Source organism: Ipomoea nil, unplaced genomic scaffold (genome assembly GCF_001879475.1).
Source record: "Ipomoea nil cultivar Tokyo-kokei standard unplaced genomic scaffold, Asagao_1.1 scaffold2283, whole genome shotgun sequence".
NCBI lineage: Eukaryota > Viridiplantae > Streptophyta > Magnoliopsida > Solanales > Convolvulaceae > Ipomoea > Ipomoea nil.
Genome location: NW_017618711.1, coordinates 4643944 through 4663608, shown reverse-complemented (window position 1 = coordinate 4663608; position 19665 = coordinate 4643944). Strand labels below are relative to the sequence as shown.

The window sequence follows — 19665 nt, the reverse complement described above, 5'->3', positions numbered from 1 at the left end:
GATTTAGTATTACATTTGTTAGTATAAATATTACATTTGCATATTGATCTGATTCGACTTGACCCATCTCACAGATTTTTATCCGTGAGACGGTCTCACACAAGTGTGATCCTTACCAAGATTGTGCCTAACTCTGCATCTAAAAGCCCTTTTCCTATAATTTCGGAGGTTTGTTTACTTTTCAAAACTGAACTCATTTAATTATATTGCTACTTCTTCTTTTAATTCTTCTTTTGGTTTATTAGTTGATGATATTAAAGAATTGGTATCCACGATTGGCGTTGTCGAATTCCGTTTTGTTAAGCGATCTACATGTGCCGCCCACAACATTATTCAGGAGGCATTTTTGAGTCGAGTTGTAAAGAATGGTTTGATACTCCTCCTCCGTTCCTTGTAAACTGTCTTGTTCAAGATTTAATGAATTAAGTTCTTGCTTTCAAAAAAAAAACAAAAACAAAAAACAAAAACAAAAACAAAACACAACAAAAAAAAAAAAAAAAAAAATTGAACTCATTTATTTATTTTTATATTTTTAAAGAATTAATGAACGATTTGGTCCCTCAATTATTAGTGAATTGTCAATGTAGTCTCTCAATCGCTTATTCATCGATTTGGTCCTCGAAAACAATTATCTTTAATCGATTTAGTCCTTCAGGCCGTCTTCCGTCGATGGCCGGAGGGACTAAATAGACTAAAAATAATTATTTTCGGGGGCCAAATCGACGACTGGATGGACTAAATCGACTAAAAATAATTGTTTTCGGGGACCAAATCGATGAATAAGCGATTGAGGGACTACATTGACAGTTTGCTAATAATTGAGGGACCAAATTGTTCATTAACTCTATTTTTAAATTTATGATTTTTTAATTCTTTAAATTATTATTATTATTTAAAAAATACTAAAGAGAGACCTATAAATTCAATATAGTGTATGTTATGTTCTACATCACCTTATAACACAAAATAACTTTAAGTAGCTCAAACTATCGGGGGCTAGTTAGCTCGTTCTTACCATTGAACTTATCAATTTTAAATTTATCAGACTGATTCTTTATTGAGTTAAAAATTTTTGAGTCTAACCCGAAATTTTTTTTCTTTAATCAGTCAACCCATCAAGTTCGAACTAAGATTAACATCCCTAAATATAATTAAAAGGAATTGAGACTACAATAATGAAATACATGTATACTTGTATAAAGTAAAAAACACCAACATTATCGCGCCACATTGATCAAGACAAATGACGACAAAGGACAATGTAACATAAACTTTCATCAAATAAAAGTTGCAAACTGACAAAAAGCAAACAATCATTTGGTAGAGTGAATCCGGATCGCGAGTTTATTTTAGTGAATTGAAATTGGAAGGATGTAAAGAAAATAATGCCGAAAGTGTATTGCAGCAATAGACTTGTGAATAATAACTTATAAATAAATTAATTTAAAAAAAAAAAAAAAAAACCCTCCTGTGGTATCAGACGAATCATTCAAAAAAAGTTGTGCTTTCACTAAATTAATGCAAGAGCATGAATATAACATAAGAAATGCAGATAGTATGAAAACAAACTCAGTAATCTTGTAATAATAAAAGGTACCCTACACTATTAACAAAAATAGTACAGCATGTTAGTCTGGACCTTAATCCCCTCATATTTAACTCTGGGGATGGGAAAGTGATGTATATATATCTCATAAATAATAGATATCCCATTTAACTTTGGGAAGGTGATATATATAAACACTACATCTATCTAATGACATTTATATTATTGTTGTCCTGATTTCTGAAAAGCTATATTTTACACCACTTACTATTACTGCTGCCTTGAAGACTAGCCACCCACCAAAAATCTGGGTAATTCAAGTTTTCTAGACAGCCATACATACTTTTACCTCCTCCAAGTTCTCAAGAAAGGGATATGCAGTCAGTCAGTCTCCATCATATCTTTGCATCATTTGCCTATTACATCTGCATTGAGTTGACTCGTCGTAGGCCTCGAGGTGGTCTTCGCTTCTCCGTAACTGGGATCACTTTCTCCATTAACTGCACCACCATAATATCAACAAGTCACTAAATGGGTGGGTACTAAGCTTACACCTCCACAATTCCCATTTATTGAACACCTCCACTAAAAAGATAACTAACATAAATTTGAAGAATCATATTCTTGTATAGGACTATCATTCGTGTAGGTATAGCTCGTAGCAAATGCGCAGCATTATTTCCATATACCACCTCATTTTCGAGAGGTAGGGTGCTGGGACTTGGCCCTTTAGGCATCTGCCCAACAATCCCCCTAGTCACCAATTGCTGGACTTGACCCTTCACCGGCCTCTGCCCAACATTTCCAGTTCCAAGTTGATAAGTTTGAAGCTTATAACTACAAGGAAACACCCATCATGGAGGTAATGATCTTAAACAAAGAACCCTCATTTGCCTCGCCTATTTTGCCATTGGCCTCCAATGAGCAAGAAAATGATGCAGTTCATTAGACATTCAAGAAAATGATCGAAGGTTAGGCAAGCACCCTATGTGCTTAAAATCTCACATTACTTGAAGAAATGTTAGATTCCCTAGCCAATGCTAAGTGTGGCAGAGAAAAGTAGGCTATTGTTAACACTGGAAAAGAAGACACTTTGCTGGTACACATTTCTTTGATCAATTTCGTGTTATCAACTTGTCATTTTAGGATGCCCCAAATAGAACAACTCTTTTTTTAAAATATATTCCTATATACTGACTGATCTACTACTTGTTTTTAGATGCCCACAAAAGCATTACCTCTTCTATATATGACAATCTTACATTATCCAACAAAAAAAGAAAAAAAAAAAAAAACAATCTTAGTACTTGACACTTTATTATTTTACTATAAATCATTTAGCAACTAGCAAGTACACCAATGTACCCAAAAAAAGAAATGAGCAAGTACACCAAACTTGGTTATAAACTACTGCAAAAGTTCATAGGCTCGTATAGATGATTCCCAACCACCTACTCCATGCCAACAAAAAGGGGAATCCCTTGCAAAATCATTGCTCTCAGATATTTAATGGTTATAAGGAAAATCCTGGCAGTATAATTATGAAACGCAAATATATGACCGTGAAATAGTCTTAGCTTGCACCATAATTCCCAAGGATTTTATTAATAAATAAGTAGAGACGGGAAGCTGTTTCAAAGTTACAAACCAGTAGTATCGCTCCTAGGCTCACACATTGTGCATAGGATAAACACTAACAAATGAAAGAGGGAGGGAACAACTAGGTGTGGAGGGTTCAAGGACTATTTTCACAAACCTACATGGATCGACTAGCACGAGTTTCTTAAGTAATCTACTCAAATGAGACTTAAAACATTGACTAAAGACTTGGCATTGGCAATGGCAATGGCAATGGCAATGGCAATGGCAATGGCAATAGTAAGCAAATTCAGTTATTCCTTCCTCCTCTTACCTAAAAAGAATCCAGTGGGTGGATGTTGGAGGCATGGGACTGATCTAATAATAAAACTCAAAAGTGCATGACAAGCAAACTATACATGGTTTCCATAATGCTTCGGTGATCCACTTGCTATCCTAGGTTTCCAACTAGACATAGCTCAAATGCTCAATGTTGATAAAGACATATGTCCTGAAAGTTCTAACTTCAGTTTCTTCATTCCAAAGCTCCGATAAACAGTACTTGGCACTTTTACTAGAGATGTTGGTAGGAAACAAAGTTCAGGCCTTCAACATAATTGAGCATGCAACAAATAGACTTTAACGTTCATGTTTGGCATATACAGAAACCAGAACGCTAGGCATAAAATCTGAAGACTGATCTCCATAACCCCATCCCCTTTAAAATTAAATAAATAAATAAAAATGTAGTATATGCAGACTGCAGAGAGAGACTTAAGATAGGCACTCCAAAGAAAATACTTCAATGCAATTTCAAAGCTACAGAACAGGATTCTTGAAGCATACCTGTTTGAGCCGTTCTTTAGTCCTCTCAGCCTGAGAATAAGCACCATAAAAGAAACTCAGCTATTATTCCAAAAATTCAACTACAGGCTAGGAACATATGTATACAAAAACATATAAAGAAAAATACAAACAAATACAAAACAAGATGCATGTGAAAAATCAAACCAAAATTGAAGACAAATCAATGGAAAAGAGGGGGGGGGGGGGGGGGGGGGGGGTGTGTGGAAGTGTTATTGTTCAATGATATGATAAAGACTTCTTGTATCATCCAAATTAGAGTCCAAAAGGACATGCAGAATGACTGCTGGGCAATTTTTTTTTTTCTCACTTAAAGTGGGAAACTAGGTAATGATATATTTGAAGAAAGAACTATTTGATGATTAATGCAAGAGGTGGGCAATGTTAACAAGAAACAATAGAATGAAATAAACGGCTTTGGGTGTAAATTGATAACTGCTTAGTAGTCAACAAAACTACAAAAGTGATAAGATGGCATGCAAACAAAAGATTTTCACCATTAAAGGAAGGCTACACTAACACTTGACAGTTTTGCTATCAATAACAAATATTATATCAACATTCAACAATATGATCCACCTAAAAAATTAGCCATAAACGAATAGAATAAATGCCAATGATGGCTAGTCAGCATCTCTCATGCCATGGCAATGGTTTCTGCCATTCTCCAGCCATAACTAGGGAGACCAACAGACCATGCCAAGTGAGAGAAATTAAAAAGGCCAACAGAAAAAGCTGTTGTGGTCATCTTTGGCCACAATATGAAATTAAAAATTTAATCAACAAAAGTATAAACTCACAGGTAAATAACAGTCATCTACAGTTGAGGAAGAAAACTGAAATTTCCTTTTATAATTGATGCATTTTTCTGCATCAATTTTATAGCTATAATATTTTCAACCACAAAGGTGACAGGTAATTTTTCTCATTCACAGAGGGTGTTCCTCAAGTCTGTCCCATTTCTACAACCTGTCAATAAACCATTCTCAATGTTTGGTGAATTATGTGAAATGGCCAAAGAGATGAGCATCACTGGCCACCACTGGCATAAGAGTTTAATAAATTCACCCAACACTAGGTACTTATTTAACTATTACACCATAATTGAAGGACAAAATGCAATCTTCTGAAGGACAAAATGCAATCTTCTCAAAGTTTAACAAGGGGATCAGTACCTATAAAAATGAACTTCCCAAACTTCAAAGATATTATAAACCCAAACACTTTAGCAGATACCACTAAAAGGTTAGAATTCATGCCAAACCTCCCACCCTTTATAATGTCCAATTACAACTACAAGAATTACCATGGAGCAAGCATAGTAACTTAAAATTCCACACTTTGTGTTTGATAGGTAACACATTGAAGCAACAAAATCCAGATCAATCCAACTATCAGAGTAACAAAATGCCACATTGAAGAGAATATGAGACTGGGCATATCAAAATGTAATACCTTTTCTCTCAATAACTGTGCATTCTCCTCCTCTAACTTTACTGCCATAGACTCTAGTTCAACTTGATAGGCCTGCAAGCAAACACACACACAAATTAGTTTTTAAAAAATGTGGCAGGTGTTAATGGAAGCAATAATCTTTAACCTGTTTTCGCTCTCTAGACCTCGCTGCAGACTCTCTATTCTTGATCATCCTCCGTTGCCTTTGCAGGGCAGCTTTATCCAAGGGTTCCAAAAGGGCTCGCCTCTTCGCTCTCCCTGATCCACTTGCCTCCATTACATTCCCAAATCCAACCACTTCATCCATGCTATGCTGAGGAGTACCTAGGATTGGACTATCAAACATAAAACTCCCCCCACTAAACCTCTCCCCATCTAGCTCAATCTTCACCTCCCCATGCCCGGCCGCCACTGCAGGTTCATCAACAGCCCCAGCCTTCACCAGAAAATCCTCTAGGGTCATCATTTCATCCATTACCTCTTCCTTACACTCCACAGTCGGCGCCTCCTTCTGCTGCAGCCTTTTCCCCTCCACAATCTCCCTCCAAACATCGTCCACCGTCTTACGCACCACAGGCGCATTGGCCGGCGACTCGCCGGCCGGCTCAGTATCTCCGGCGACATCCCGCCGCGCAATTCCATCACTCAGAAGTGCGCTACCCGCCGCCGCTTGATCATCCGCATACACATTCTCTAAGAATCTGTCGAGGGTCATAAAATTCGAATCCGGATTGGTATCATCGCCTTGGTTCTTTGATGCATATTGCTGATTGTGAAAAAAGGCCGGTAAAGTCGTGGAAGAAGAAGACAGCGATGCTGCGGTGGAGGCTTTCCGCCGGATATCAGAAGTCTGCGCGGTTGAAGAAGAAGCCATAAGCTTCGACGTCGCCATTTCCGAGTGGTAAATTACTAGGACGCCGATCAAATTCCTTGGTCTATAAATATCTATAGGTATGTGCGTATGAATTATGCGAAGATTGAGTGATGATTATGTGGGTGTTTGGGAAGCAAAGGATTGGCCTAGGGTTTTGGAGTATAACACTCCTGTTCTTTGGCTCGTTGGGATTACACAAGGAGAAAGGTATAGAGAGAGAGAAAGAGAGAGAGAGAGGATATGCGACTATTCGAGGATGCGTACACGTGGGAGAGCAGGGATGGAGAGAGTTCTAGAGTTCTGTAGCAGTCAGCAATAATCATACATTCTGGGCTTCTTTGGTTATGAACCGTAGCGGATTGTGTTAACGGTTACCAGATAGTGGATTGTATTTACGGATTTGACCAATTAATTGTATTAACAGTTTATAAAAAGATGTTTGATAAAATTAACTGTTCAAATTAGTGATTAACATGTCAAATGACCAAATATATATATATATATATATATATATATATATATATATATATATAATATTATTATTATTTTAACTATAATAAAGCTATATGGTTTGAAAATATTATTATTATTATTATTATTTTAACTATAATAAAGCTATATGGTTTAGGAAGTAATTAATGTTACAATTAATGCTACAACATCCTTTATTAAAAAAAAAACACAACATTTGAAAAATAAAATAGCTATATATTATATAATACATATAAAAATGTACTTTTAAAAAATAAAATAACTATATATTATATAATCATATAAAAAAATGTGTTCAGTTAGAGTTTAAATTTACTCATACAAAATTTAAAATTTGTTTTCCAAATGTAATTATCTTAGTTATTATTCGTATTGTGAAAATTATAATATATATGAAATACAATCAAGAATAAATCAATATAATTATGTAAATTCTCTCTATAAGTTTATTTGAATATGCACATAATTAGAGATTATATTAACCATACAAAATTTTAATTTTAATTTTAATTTTAATTTTAATTTTGTATTCTATAAAAATAATAAATACTTGACCAATGGAAGCTCAAAAATATTATTATATTAAACAATTTAAAATATTTTAGTTTTTCTATTTTTTATTTATATTTATAATAACATAATTTTTCTCGTGCATCGCGCGAGTGAATTACTAGTTACTAATATTAATACTAATATTAATAATAATAATATTATTGTTGTTGTTGTTATTAATTAATAAATAATAATAAGAAAAAAAATAAAAAAGATGTGGGATCGGAAGTTTAGAAGAAAAGGGGCGTTGAGCTCCCTTATGAAAAGGAGCTCAACGCCACTTCTGTTTTACTCTTGCCCATCCGGCCATCCCACATTGGATGGGCAAGAGTAGAGAAGCCAGAAGGGCTTTTGATTCAATATTAATTTTTTTTATTAATAATAATAATAATAATAATAATAATAAATAATGAATGGAGGGTGTTTTGGGGAAGGTTTTACCCTTCCCAAAAACGTCAACCCCAAACGCTGCTAATTGCAGTGTAGTATTGGGGTTGCTCTAAACGGTTGATAACCAAACATTAGAATTAGCATTTTGATTAGGTCAAAACGTTGATTTTAGTCAAATTCGTCAAAAAATGACGGATCAAGCTAACCAAACATGCCCTCTATCACAAAAAATAAAAGGTGTGAATCCGATTAACCGAATTGAAAAAAATTTTAAATCTTAATCGTTAATCAAATTGATATCGAATTAACTGGATTTAAAAAAAAATTGTTAATTGATTGGTTAATTGATTAGTTAAATTTTTTTGGGATAGATCAGCTAGATTTTGAATTATTGATAGACACTTAAACTTTAAAAAAATAGTAAAAAACATTTTTGGTCCTAGACTTATAGTGGCACGGATAATTTTAGTCCTCCATACAAAAAAAATAGATAATTTGTGGACACTCTTATTGTGACGAGTACAATTTTGATCCTCCGTCTGCATTCCAGTTAGATGGTCGTTTGAGAGGAGAATATTTGTCATTTCATGCTATCTCTTTCCCTTTATTCCATCTCTTATGCCTTTATTCCGGCGACGCCCGCGGTGGAGGAAGTGTGGGTTCCATGGCCGTCCATGTCACGAGCAGAGTTATGGAAATAGTAGTCAAATTAGGATTCTTGGCAAGCAGGCCTCTGTTAAAGTAATGAGCTCCGATGAATTTCTTGTTAGACATGGAAGGACTAAACTGAGTTGCACTCTCGAATTCCTCTTTCCACCTCGCTGGAATCTCCCCCATCCCATCATCTCCAAAGCTCTTACTCTCCGGCCAAACCTCGGTGTCAATCACCCCAATAATAACATCCAGACCATAGTCCGTCACCGGACATGCACCGTGGTCGGAACTGAGCCCAAGGAATCCCGACGCGTGGGAAGTGTCAACCTTAACCAAAGCATCCTTAATGGAATACAGATATCCAGGAGATTTCTTGATGGTTTTAAGCTCTGTTGGAGAAAGAACTGCACTAAAACCATGGATGGCATTAGTGTAGGCATACACAAACCCACTGTTTGATATAGAAGAAAGGGTAGCCGAAAACCATCTCTGATGGCTAGTAAAAGCTCTGGGCATGAATGATAAGTCCATATGGACAATATAAGTTCCAGACTGTCCATCAATGGAGAAAACCTACAGAAATGTTACAGAGATAAATGTCATTGATCAGCAAAGTGAGCAAGCAGCTGGAGAAAGTGCATGTACAACGCAAGGGACATCCGGAAGCTAGTCAGGAAGTCATGTTCCTCCGCCAAGACTAGCTCCCGCTTCGCCGCTGTCGGCATGTTTACCAGAAACAAGGTCGGGATAGTTTCAACTGGTGCTATCCCGTCTCTTGTGGAGCTTCTGAAGTGTCAAGATGGTCATTTGCGGGAATTGGCTCAATGTGCATTGTATATCGGAGATTGATGGAATTTTAGCTTTGAGACTCACGGAGATGGAATAAAGGGGAGGAGATATCATGAAATGACACAAATACCCTCCTCTCAAACGGCCATCTAACGGGAATGCAGACGGAGGACCAAAATTGTCCTCGTCACAATAAGAATAAGAGTGTCCACAAATTGTCTTATTTTTTATGGAGGACTAAAATTGTCCGTGCCACTATAAGTCTAGACTAAAAATTTCTTTTACTCTTGAAAAAATTACAATTAGACTTTTTACATGTTACCATCAGGTAATGAGTTAAAATTAGCTGACTTGTCATTCACATATATCCTAAATGTTGACATGTAATATATTTAAATAATTAAATATTTTTTTTAATTATTGGCTGCCATGGCAGCTTGGTAGTTGTCTTCTTCTAGTTTTGGAAGAAGACGCTTCGTCTTCTTCCGGACTAGAAGAAGATCGTTGAGTTGCCATGGCAGTCATTAATAGCGGCCATGGCAGCGTTTTATTTTTAAAAAATTATCTTTCATATTGCTAGGCAGACCACCGAAGAAGTTACATGTCGTTTTAGGATATATATATATATATATATATATATATATATATATATATATATATATATATATATATATATATATATATATATATATATATATATATATATGGTCGCGTTCAAGTGCGAATAGGTGTCCAGGAGAGAAATGCGAACCAATCAGCACGCGCCACGTGTTAGCATTCATTGATCGGGTGCACCTACTTTCACCTACAAGTGCACCTACTTTCGCCTGCAAGTGCATGTAATTTTGCCTTGTTAACATTCATTGATCTGAGCTCATTCTGTTTGACATCGATTTTGTTCTTGCGGGGAGTTCAGCGAGTAGTAGTACCCGTGAAAATCACCCGCAAACATTCATGCACCTAGGTGCAACTACTTATAACTATAGGTGCACTTAGTATTGATGTTCAGTGTAAATTTTACTTGCACCTATAATACATTTTACATGCACTTGTAATACATTTTACTTGCACTTCGATGTTCAATTATTTACGAAAATGCCACCGTATTTTTTTTTAAAAAAATAAGTGTTTCTCATTCATTAGATCTGGACGCGTGAACGGATATCAGGCATTCGCATATTCGCACCTGGGCGCTCCATTCGCACCAGGGCGCTCCATTCGCACCAGGGCGCTCCATTCGCACCAAAGTGCAATTATATATATATATATATATATATATATATATATATATATATATATATATATATATATATATATATATATATATATATATATATATATATATATATAATTTATTTCTCCTGTATTCATCTGCTTTCAGATTACAAGACCTACAGCACCACCGCCTCCGCTCAACTTGCGAGACCATCCATTCTCATCGACTCGTCGTTGCTTTCCACACCGTCTCTCTCTCCCTCGGAGTTTCTCTTCACCGAAAAAAATGGTTAAGGCAAAGACAAGAGGCAGATGCGTTAACAAGACTCTCATCGCATCCCACCCTAGAAAGCAAAAATCACCGCCTCCAATTGCGTTGCACCACTGCCACCCTATCTTCATACCACCGTTGTCAACCGAACAATTTTTCCTCAATCTCAACTTATTTCATCATCAATACAATCTCATCAAGATACCTTGGTGGTGGCCTAGTTTCTTTGACACTCGACGAATCTGGCGATGGTTGTCACCCCATAAGTTCCACTAGCGGTGTTCCTCCTTGTTCTATATGTCCTTTCCACCACTCGTGTCCTCTTCAGCTCAAATTATCACCGAAACTAAACTATAACTTCTCCGATGGCCTACCTGTCAGTATGGAAGGCAATTTTAAAATAAATAAATAAACGCTGCCATGGCAGCTTGGTTGGCTACCAAGCTGCCATGATAGCCAATAATTTAAAAAAAAATTAATTATTTAAATATATTACATATCAGCATATATGATATATGTGGATGCCAATTCATCTAATTTTAACCTATTACTTGATGGTAACATGTAAAAAGTTCTAATTGTATTTTTTTTATAAGTTTAAATGCCTAATTAAAGTTTTTTTGTAGTTAAGAGGACTAATTGCACTTTCATCAATAATTCAAGGGTCTATTTGACCTTTATCTCAAGTTTTTTAAATTAAAATTTTAAATTCTTAAAATTATAAATAAAAATTAAAATTACCAATTACATCAATATATACCTATAATAATAAATCTATAAGAAAAATATATAAAAACAATACAATAACAACATTACAAATATAACAACACAAAATTAAAACGTGTAAGTATAAATAATAGTTAACCTATATATATATATAAATATATATATATATATATATAAATATATATATATATATATATATATATATATATATATATATATATATATATATATATATATATATTATAGCCAATATTTGAGTATTTGATTAATTAGCTTTTCGTAACAACTTATTGCTCCAAAATGCTAAAATTTAAAAAACAACTTTTTGAAAAAGTCATTTTGCATGTTATCCGCTAACAACTTATTTATCAAATATCGCTCTACTGATATCAACTAATCAAACCTACTAATTAACTAAATTATTCAATCAACTAACAAGGTTTACCAAACACCCCCTTAATCATTAAACGACAATTAACCGAAATTCTTCGATTCGGTCGATTAACCAAACTTTTATCAAAAGTTGCATACCCTAAAAATAATAAATTTAAAGAGTGAATACTCGTTTGTAAATTAGATAAATTTATTATTTTTTAAAAAATATACCAAAATATTTTTTTAAAATAAAATAAAAACATATTTATTTCTACAATTCTTTTTATAATAACAGAAAAGTAATTGTTTGGAATGTTGGAAAGTACTTTTTGAAAAAATAAAACAACTAATTTTACCTTACTGTGATCTTGAATTTTACATGTCAATTGAGCTTTTATTTTTTATTTTTGAATTCTGAAAGAGTGAGAGTCAATAGCGTCTCTATTGAGATTTAAACTCACAATCTCCTATGTGAGAGTTCAACTTGATACATTGGACCACAAGGTCAATTGATTTATTTAAACCAATATAAAGAAGTAATTAGCTAAATTGCATAAAAATGAAGAGTTGAGGTGTCTAATTTAAAGTTTAAAGACTTAAATTATTTTTCAGCCTATAATTGAATGGTCTATTTAACCTTCTTTTTAATGAAAGTACATTTTTATTTTTATTTGAAACTTAACGACAATTTAAGTTTATTGTTAAGAACAAAAGTCACCAAATTTGAACCAGAAATAGTATTATATAAACATAAAAGTATATACGGATTATTGTTGTTATTATTATTATTATGTAATAATTGAGGTTAAGTCATCATCCAACTCCATAAAATAAGATAAAAAAAATTTAGTCCAAAATAGATAAAAATACTTTTATTGGCTTGAATGATGATTACATGTGGACTATAATATTTTAAGGCTTTCGTGGATTTTGCTCAAATGTAGAGCAATTGAGGGGCTTGTTGGACTTCTCTATTACTCGAATTGGACTTGTATTTCGATCAAAGTACCAATCAGCAAATACTTCTGCATAAGTCTGCAAAAAATAATTTCATTATTTCAATTGACAATTATAATATAACAAACTCATATAATATATAATTAATACATTTTTATAATATTTTTAGAGTGACATTTAATGGTGGATTGGGGGTAGCACCCTACTAATTGGATGTGAAAATTAGTAGCCTATCTCAATATTCTTTCTCCTAAAAGTTAAATGCCCAAGATCCCAATCCTACGGGCTCTTCACGCCCCGATCCGATAGAGCATTAGGGATGAGATAAATCACGGTAACTCAGTGACTTAACATTTTTTTCTTCTCCTTACAGATTGAATCCCAACCCTAAAGGTTCCTTAGAACTCGGCCCGACAAAGCGTGTGAGAGGAGATAAATCATGGTAACTCAGTGACTTAGCAGACATGACTAAATGCTGATGCCCACAAAGGATCTGTCCACTTTAAACATAATCGCTACACTACCGTTGTTAATTTCGAACATTGATCTCTTCTCTCAAATACGACCTCTCTCAAATACTACCTGCTAAATTATTGAGTTAGTCCGTCGGTATCTCAATATTCATGTCATCTCAATTTGTGCATCAATATTCATGTCATCTCAATTTGTGCATCAATGTTGTTCTATTAGACGGATGAGGGGCACTAATATTTTTATAAATAATTAAAATAAACTAGTATTTTATTTACAAAAAAAACCACTTCTATAAATAATTAAAGTAAAGTATTTTATTTACAAAAGAGCAATTTAATTTGTTTTACAAAAGAGCAATTTAATTTGTTATCCCACATTGTAAAGAAAAACTTACCTTGTTGCCAATGACTCTCAATTTCTTGGGTCCATACCATGAGTGATATGTGAATTCATGGCTAACGCAATTGTTGACCCAAATTGCTATTGATGATTCGGAGTTTTTTTTAGGTAGTAAACTTAAAAAGTCCAATCTCAATTCTGAAAAAAAAAAAAAAAAAAAAAAAAAAAAACGAAAGTGATGATTTCAAACTCTTGAGATATTAAATAATTTCAGTTTTTACTGATATTTAAAATATTGCTGACCTTGCGCTATTTTCATCTCGTTAAGGGTGCAGTTGTTATATGTAACACAACTCACAATTGGCATCGTCAAACCATACTTCAACTAAAATTGTGAAAATAAATATAAAATTCTATTAATTATAATGTACCGATCTATACTAAATACTAATATCAAGAGTTACTATATATAATAAATGAGATTTATTGAAGCAAAATAATATTTCATTCACTTAAAGGGAGCAAATTAAACCTGGATTTGATCAAATGCTGACATGGTTAGAAAAATTGGAGTCTTGACATATTGTAGTGAATACTGAGGGAAAAAGCACTGAAATTGAAGAAAGTTGTAGGGTCAATGTTTGAAAAGCCAAAGTTGAGGGTCATAATGTATAATAAAAGATTATTTCAAAGAGTACCAATGAAGCTTTCATCTTTGAAGTGCATTCTTTAGGCAACCATTTAGCTGATCCCTACACGTGTTTATTATAAGCAAAACATTATTGAGCAACAAATGAATTAAAGTAAACAAATCTAAACTTTGGTATCTTGCAAAGCCTATTTTAATCAAATTATTATAATAAAAAAATATTTAAAATCAGCATCTGTCAATCGCGTACTCCTTAGAGCATCTCCATAAGTGGAGTTGCTCAATTTTTTAAAAGAACATAACTTATGTGGAAAAAAGAGAAGATTTGAAGACTTTGTTTAAGGAACTTATTTAAGGAACTTATTTTTGTTAGATCTGTGGACCCCACAAAAAAATCACAAAAATCCGCGTGAGACACGTAAATCTTTATTTTTTTAATTTTGTTTTTTTTTTAGATTTTGTTTTTGTTTTTATTTTTTTTCTCCTTCCCTTACATTTTCTATTTCCTAGTTACACATGCACAAACTTTTCAAAAACTATTAACAATTGGGGATGTTCTTAGTATTACTATAACATACTTGATTGAAAACATGAAAAAGATGTAGGGAAGTGGACAATACCATTGAATCAACTAAATAGTCAAAACTTGATTGAAATAGTTTGTCTCCTTCCAATTTTTCGCTGTTAATAGGTGACAAAAAAAAATTACAATTCAAGACCACTCGTAGTATGATATAATTTCAAATTTTGACAATATAAATAATTTTTTTTAGATAATTGAATCTTACTCATTTATAAAGTAGGAAGAATCTGCAAGGCATTTCACTCTAGTGGTGTTTGGAAAAAGAGCACGGAAATAATCACAATGTAACATCACAGCTACTCCCCCAGCTGAATTTCCTGCAAAGATTGCCTGCATATTTACAAATTTATGAGTATTTAAAATTGTAAATCGCTAATCGCTAATAATAAATAAAAGAGCTAGTGCATGTTTTAGTACATTTAATATATTTAGTACTCCCTCGGTCTCATTTTACTTATCACTATTTATTATTCATTGGTCAAATTAACTATTTCTTTGGTTATTTTCAGTAGTATTTTTAAATTTAAATTTTTGTGTTTAATAGTACTTTAATTGTAGTTTCTAAATATATCAATTTTATTTTTAAAAAAAATTGAGTTAAAAATAATTCAGTCAAATTTTGATTGTTAATTGAACCAGATACATAAAATAGGACGGAGAATTTCAATCGTTAACCTAACCAGACACGTAAAATAGGACGGAGAGAGATAGTGGTATAAATACATTTTCTACTTATCATTAACTACAAAATTATGTGTAATTAAAATTTAGTCCAAAATGCGGAATATATATATATATATATATATATATATATAATAATAATAATAATTAAGAATAATGCAAAATGACATACATTTTTAGCATTTTTCATTCCCTTTGCTTGAAAGTCCTCCATCAATGCATCAAAAATCCTTACACCTCTATAGGTTAGGTTTGTAGCCTGATAATAATTTAGTTAGTATCAGAAACATGAACGAACAGTAAAACATATATCATCAAATAAAAACCTTTTATCAAATATTATCATTTCCAAGATTGAGCAAAATAATTTAAAAAGATATATATTAGAGAATTTTTATCAACATATTATATGAGTGTGTTGGGCTTACTGGGTCAACTCCATCAACGTCACTGGTGAAAGATGATCCATCACAATAAGCAACACGAACTCTATGCCAGTTATAGAACTCTGTAAATTTAATTCCAACAAATATGTAAAAATAAAGAAGAAAATTAGTTGAGGGCAATTAAAGAATTGTAAAAATTAAGAGAGGACAAGAGTTTAAAACTCCAATCTGTTCGTTAAAAAATCAATATAATTAACCAGTATTTTGTTTTTTAATTGGGTCGAATTAGTATGAACGAGGATTAGTCTGTAGTATGATACAACTCAGGACACGACAAATTATACCATGGACCAAGGTCTATCTTACATTGTGGATCTTGGTCCAAAATTGTACCTGTAAACAATTTGAAGACACACAAAATGATAATTGCAGGTACATGATATGTTAACTGCAGACACATAAGATGTTATGTGTTTGCAGTAAACGATTTGTGTGTATAGTTATCATGTTATGTGTATGTAGATGTGCCTCAATTCGTTTACAAGTACAAAAACGATTAACTGTTGATACAAATTAAATGTGTATCAAATTAAATGTATAACACAGACACATCATTTTTAGACCAAGATTCAAATTCACAGTACAAACCCTGATCTATGATATAACAATTGCTTTAGACACCTCATGGTTTTGTAATAATTACCTGGATTTTCATTAGGACTATCGCTTAACAAGTCTCCCATTTCAAAGACTGGCCACATATACTTTGAAGACCCTAATCTTGACGGGCCTCGATACTTGCAATGTTGGGCATTCATGCACCAACCTCCTCCCTAAATAATGAATTATTCAAAATATGATTTTTAATTTAAAATAATTACTCTATTAAAAACATAGTCAAATTATGCAATCAACTTGCTAATAAAAATAAAAATAAAATTAGGGTAATCTCTTTTATTATTTTTAATGTTTAAAGCATTTGAGGGGTTGGAGTGTTGGGGATCAATCTATGCCACTTGATCAAATACTATTATTAACTGCACCCTCTTGTCAAGGATTTTTTTTTTCCACTTTTGATCCTAGAAGTACCTATTGATTAATATAATTTCCATATTTGATCCTGATTATTACTTTTTAACATTTAGTCCACTACTTTATCTTGCCACATTTACGGGGCGTTTGGTTGGAAGGAAGGAATTAGGGGGGAAATGAATTGTAATTCGGTGGGAAAAGAATAAGTGGGAATTTAAATTACATTATTTGGCAGGAAGAAATAGGGTGATGAGGAATTGAGAGGGAAAAGTAAATAAATACTAAAATGCCCTTATATAATATTAATATAATAATGCTAATGAGGGTAAATTGGTAATTTTTAATGAGATTGCAATTCCACAAAGCATGGAATTGCAATTCCTAGGGTGGAGGCATGAATTGTAATTCAGCACAAGGATGGAATTGCAATTCATCGGAATTGCAATTCCCTCCAACCAAACAATGTAATTTCAGCTTTCATTGAATTTCAATTCTTTTACAACCAAACTACATTGTACCAAACAGGCCTAGTCTCATGACTTTTAAAACATTGTCATATTTTGTCTTACGACCTAATTTCTAGGCATCGGTGACCAAATTTGTATATCTATGTTATTGAACATGAGTGCACTTATTTTATATATATTATTGAACATTAGTGCACATAAGTGCATAATAGTCAAGTGACTGTTATCGTAAATTAGGTCAAAGGACCAAACGTGGCAAGCTTTTGAAAGTCATGAGATCAAATGTAAAAAATTTAATAGTTTGGGACTAAATGTAAAAATAATTCAATAGTCATGTGACTAAAAGTGAAAAAAAAAAAAAACTTTTATTGCATATATAAAAATGTTGGAGTTATATATGTGTCATAGTAATTGTATTGATCGACTATAGTAAAAGTGAAAATAATGCAATAGTCACGAGACCAAAAGTTAAGTTAAGTTAAAAATAAAAAATAAAAAATTACAAAGCCCTTGATTAAAAGTTTAGTCAATCACAGTAAATAATTAGCATAAAATAGAACGTTAACATAGTACTACACTAATTTATATGGTTACAAAAAATATAATCAAAATATATTAAAAGCAATAATAGTTTATATTTCATATATAAATAAATGTGTGTGTGTATCCATACCTCTATGAATATCACCCAATTATCCACACCTTCTCCATGTCCCTTGTCATAGTAATATCCAGGTGCACTGCCGTCCAAGCAAACTATATATATATATATATATATATATATATATATATATATATATATATATATATATATATATACACAAACATGTATTAAATATTATTTTAATTTTAATTTGATAAAAATTTAATTAGTTTTAAGTTTAAATAAATTGTACTATTAAAATATTATTTATTATAAAGAGTATACTTGAGCATTTAATTAATTACCTGCTCCTTTAGACACTGCCGATTCAAGGGTTGTTAAAGTAACATTTATTTTGCCTTCTATCTTCCTTAGAATAGTCAATAAGACCACGAAGAAGCATAGCCACTGGGACAGCCGTGCCATTATATATGTTCTACGTAACATATATAGAAATTAAAACAAAATATGAACAAAATGTTAAAGCTAAAATTAATATTATTAATGAGTTAAAGAAAAACATATATAATTAAACATGTTGGAATATAATGCGTTATGAGAACTAACCAAATGACGGATAAATTCCGCCTCTCAGCTCCAGAGGGTATGAATCAACTAAGACAAGGGAGATTTGAAGCTAATGAAAAAGGGAGTGAACAGACTGGGAACAAACAGCAACTACATATATATTGTTGGCCTGCATGCATAGCACTAACCAGAGAGAAATAATTGGAGATTTTGGTGGCTTTAATTTGTTGGATCAGTTATCATTTTGTGGTTAAGAAATATTATATTGTATGTTCAGTTTTTAGTCTGTGGGGGGTTTTATAAGGAAAAGGTTGGTTTTTTTACTTGCACTATATATATATAGGGTAAGATTCCCATGCGGACAATGCTTTTTGTGCAGTCGTACGATCACTCACCATTAGATACTTATAAATGCACCATTAGGTGCAAGGACGGAGCTACCTTAGGGGTAGGGGGCCCTGGCCCCTCACCCTAAAATTTTTAATAAATATGTATGTATATATTGATATAGTAGGGATAAAATACACTTTTAGCCCCCCTCTAGTTTTTTTTTTTTTTTTAAAAATTATCTATTATGTTTATATTAAATGAACTCAAAATTTATAAATGTACATTTATTTTATTATAAAATTAGTACAAAAGTATCACGCAATTAATTGAATAATATATGACTCGTTTGTCTGCAATTATTTTTAAAAAATCAATATGTAATATGATTTATGTAATTATATTATTACTAAAATAAATAGGAAAAAAATGATAAATAATTTAATTATAATTATTATAAAAATAAATCCAACGATCTATGTTTAGCTTAATTACCATAATAATTAGTCAGTTATATTAATATCTGTGCAGTTATACTTTTATACCTTTTTTTTTTTTTTTGAAAATTTATACTTTTATACCTTAAGTATATTCATTTTCACAATACTGGCTTTACTTTGTTTTTCCTCCTCCTCCTCTATATATGAATGAATTAATTGTAATTATTATATGTAAAAAATCCAATGATCCATGTTTAATTGTAATTATACTAATATCCTTGTAATTATTAGCTTAATTAACATAATAATTATTAATTAATTATACTAATATTTGTGCAATTAATCTTTTAATTACCATAATAATTATAATTATTAGCT

The 19665-nt window shown here is 32.3% G+C and overlaps 3 protein-coding genes across 3 annotated transcripts; all 3 read right to left on the bottom strand.

Moving 5' to 3' along the window:
- Positions 1–1558: 1558 nt before the first annotated feature.
- On the bottom strand, positions 1559–6587 carry LOC109151370 (G-box-binding factor 4-like). Its single transcript, XM_019299358.1, has 4 exons — positions 5589–6587; positions 5444–5515; positions 3971–4000; positions 1559–2046 (listed from the first exon to the last, which is right to left on the bottom strand). The coding sequence occupies exons 1-4, from the start codon at positions 6333–6335 to the stop codon at positions 1966–1968; spliced, it is 930 nt and encodes a 309-aa protein (XP_019154903.1). The 5' UTR covers positions 6336–6587; the 3' UTR covers positions 1559–1965.
- Positions 6588–8375: 1788 nt separating this feature from the next.
- Positions 8376–9130, bottom strand: LOC109151228 (subtilisin-like protease SBT1.9). The gene is made up of 2 exons (XM_019299147.1): positions 9104–9130; positions 8376–8978 (listed from the first exon to the last, which is right to left on the bottom strand). The coding sequence occupies exons 1-2, from the start codon at positions 9128–9130 to the stop codon at positions 8376–8378; spliced, it is 630 nt and encodes a 209-aa protein (XP_019154692.1).
- Positions 9131–12638: 3508 nt separating this feature from the next.
- Positions 12639–18646, bottom strand: LOC109151369 (pectin acetylesterase 8-like). The gene is made up of 13 exons (XM_019299357.1): positions 18560–18646; positions 18298–18428; positions 18023–18105; positions 16554–16683; positions 15893–15972; positions 15637–15723; positions 14989–15113; positions 14821–14881; positions 14250–14303; positions 14084–14161; positions 13855–13936; positions 13607–13749; positions 12639–12816 (listed from the first exon to the last, which is right to left on the bottom strand). The coding sequence occupies exons 2-13, from the start codon at positions 18416–18418 to the stop codon at positions 12694–12696; spliced, it is 1167 nt and encodes a 388-aa protein (XP_019154902.1). The 5' UTR covers positions 18419–18428; positions 18560–18646; the 3' UTR covers positions 12639–12693.
- Positions 18647–19665: the final 1019 nt, after the last annotated feature.

Coding starts and splice junctions, on each gene's coding strand:
- LOC109151228 (XM_019299147.1), bottom strand. CDS start 9,130: ATGCCGACAGCGGCGAAGCGGGAGCTA. Junction 8,979..9,103: donor CAGCGGCGAAGCGGGAGCTA/GTCTTGGCGGAG, acceptor ACATTTCTGTAG/GTTTTCTCCATTGATGGACA.
- LOC109151370 (XM_019299358.1), bottom strand. CDS start 6,335: ATGGCGACGTCGAAGCTTATGGCTTCTTCTTCAACCGCGCAGACTTCT. Junction 5,516..5,588: donor GGTCTAGAGAGCGAAAACAG/GTTAAAGATTAT, acceptor GTTTGCTTGCAG/GCCTATCAAGTTGAACTAGA. Junction 2,047..3,970: donor CTAAAGAACGGCTCAAACAG/GTATGCTTCAAG, acceptor ATGGTGGTGCAG/TTAATGGAGAAAGTGATCCC.
- LOC109151369 (XM_019299357.1), bottom strand. CDS start 18,418: ATGGCACGGCTGTCCCAGTGGCTATGCTTCTTCGTGGTCTTATTGACT. Junction 14,882..14,988: donor TCTTCCTACTTTATAAATGA/GTAAGATTCAAT, acceptor ACCTATTAACAG/CGAAAAATTGGAAGGAGACA. Junction 14,162..14,249: donor CAAAGATGAAAGCTTCATTG/GTACTCTTTGAA, acceptor CTTCAATTTCAG/TGCTTTTTCCCTCAGTATTC.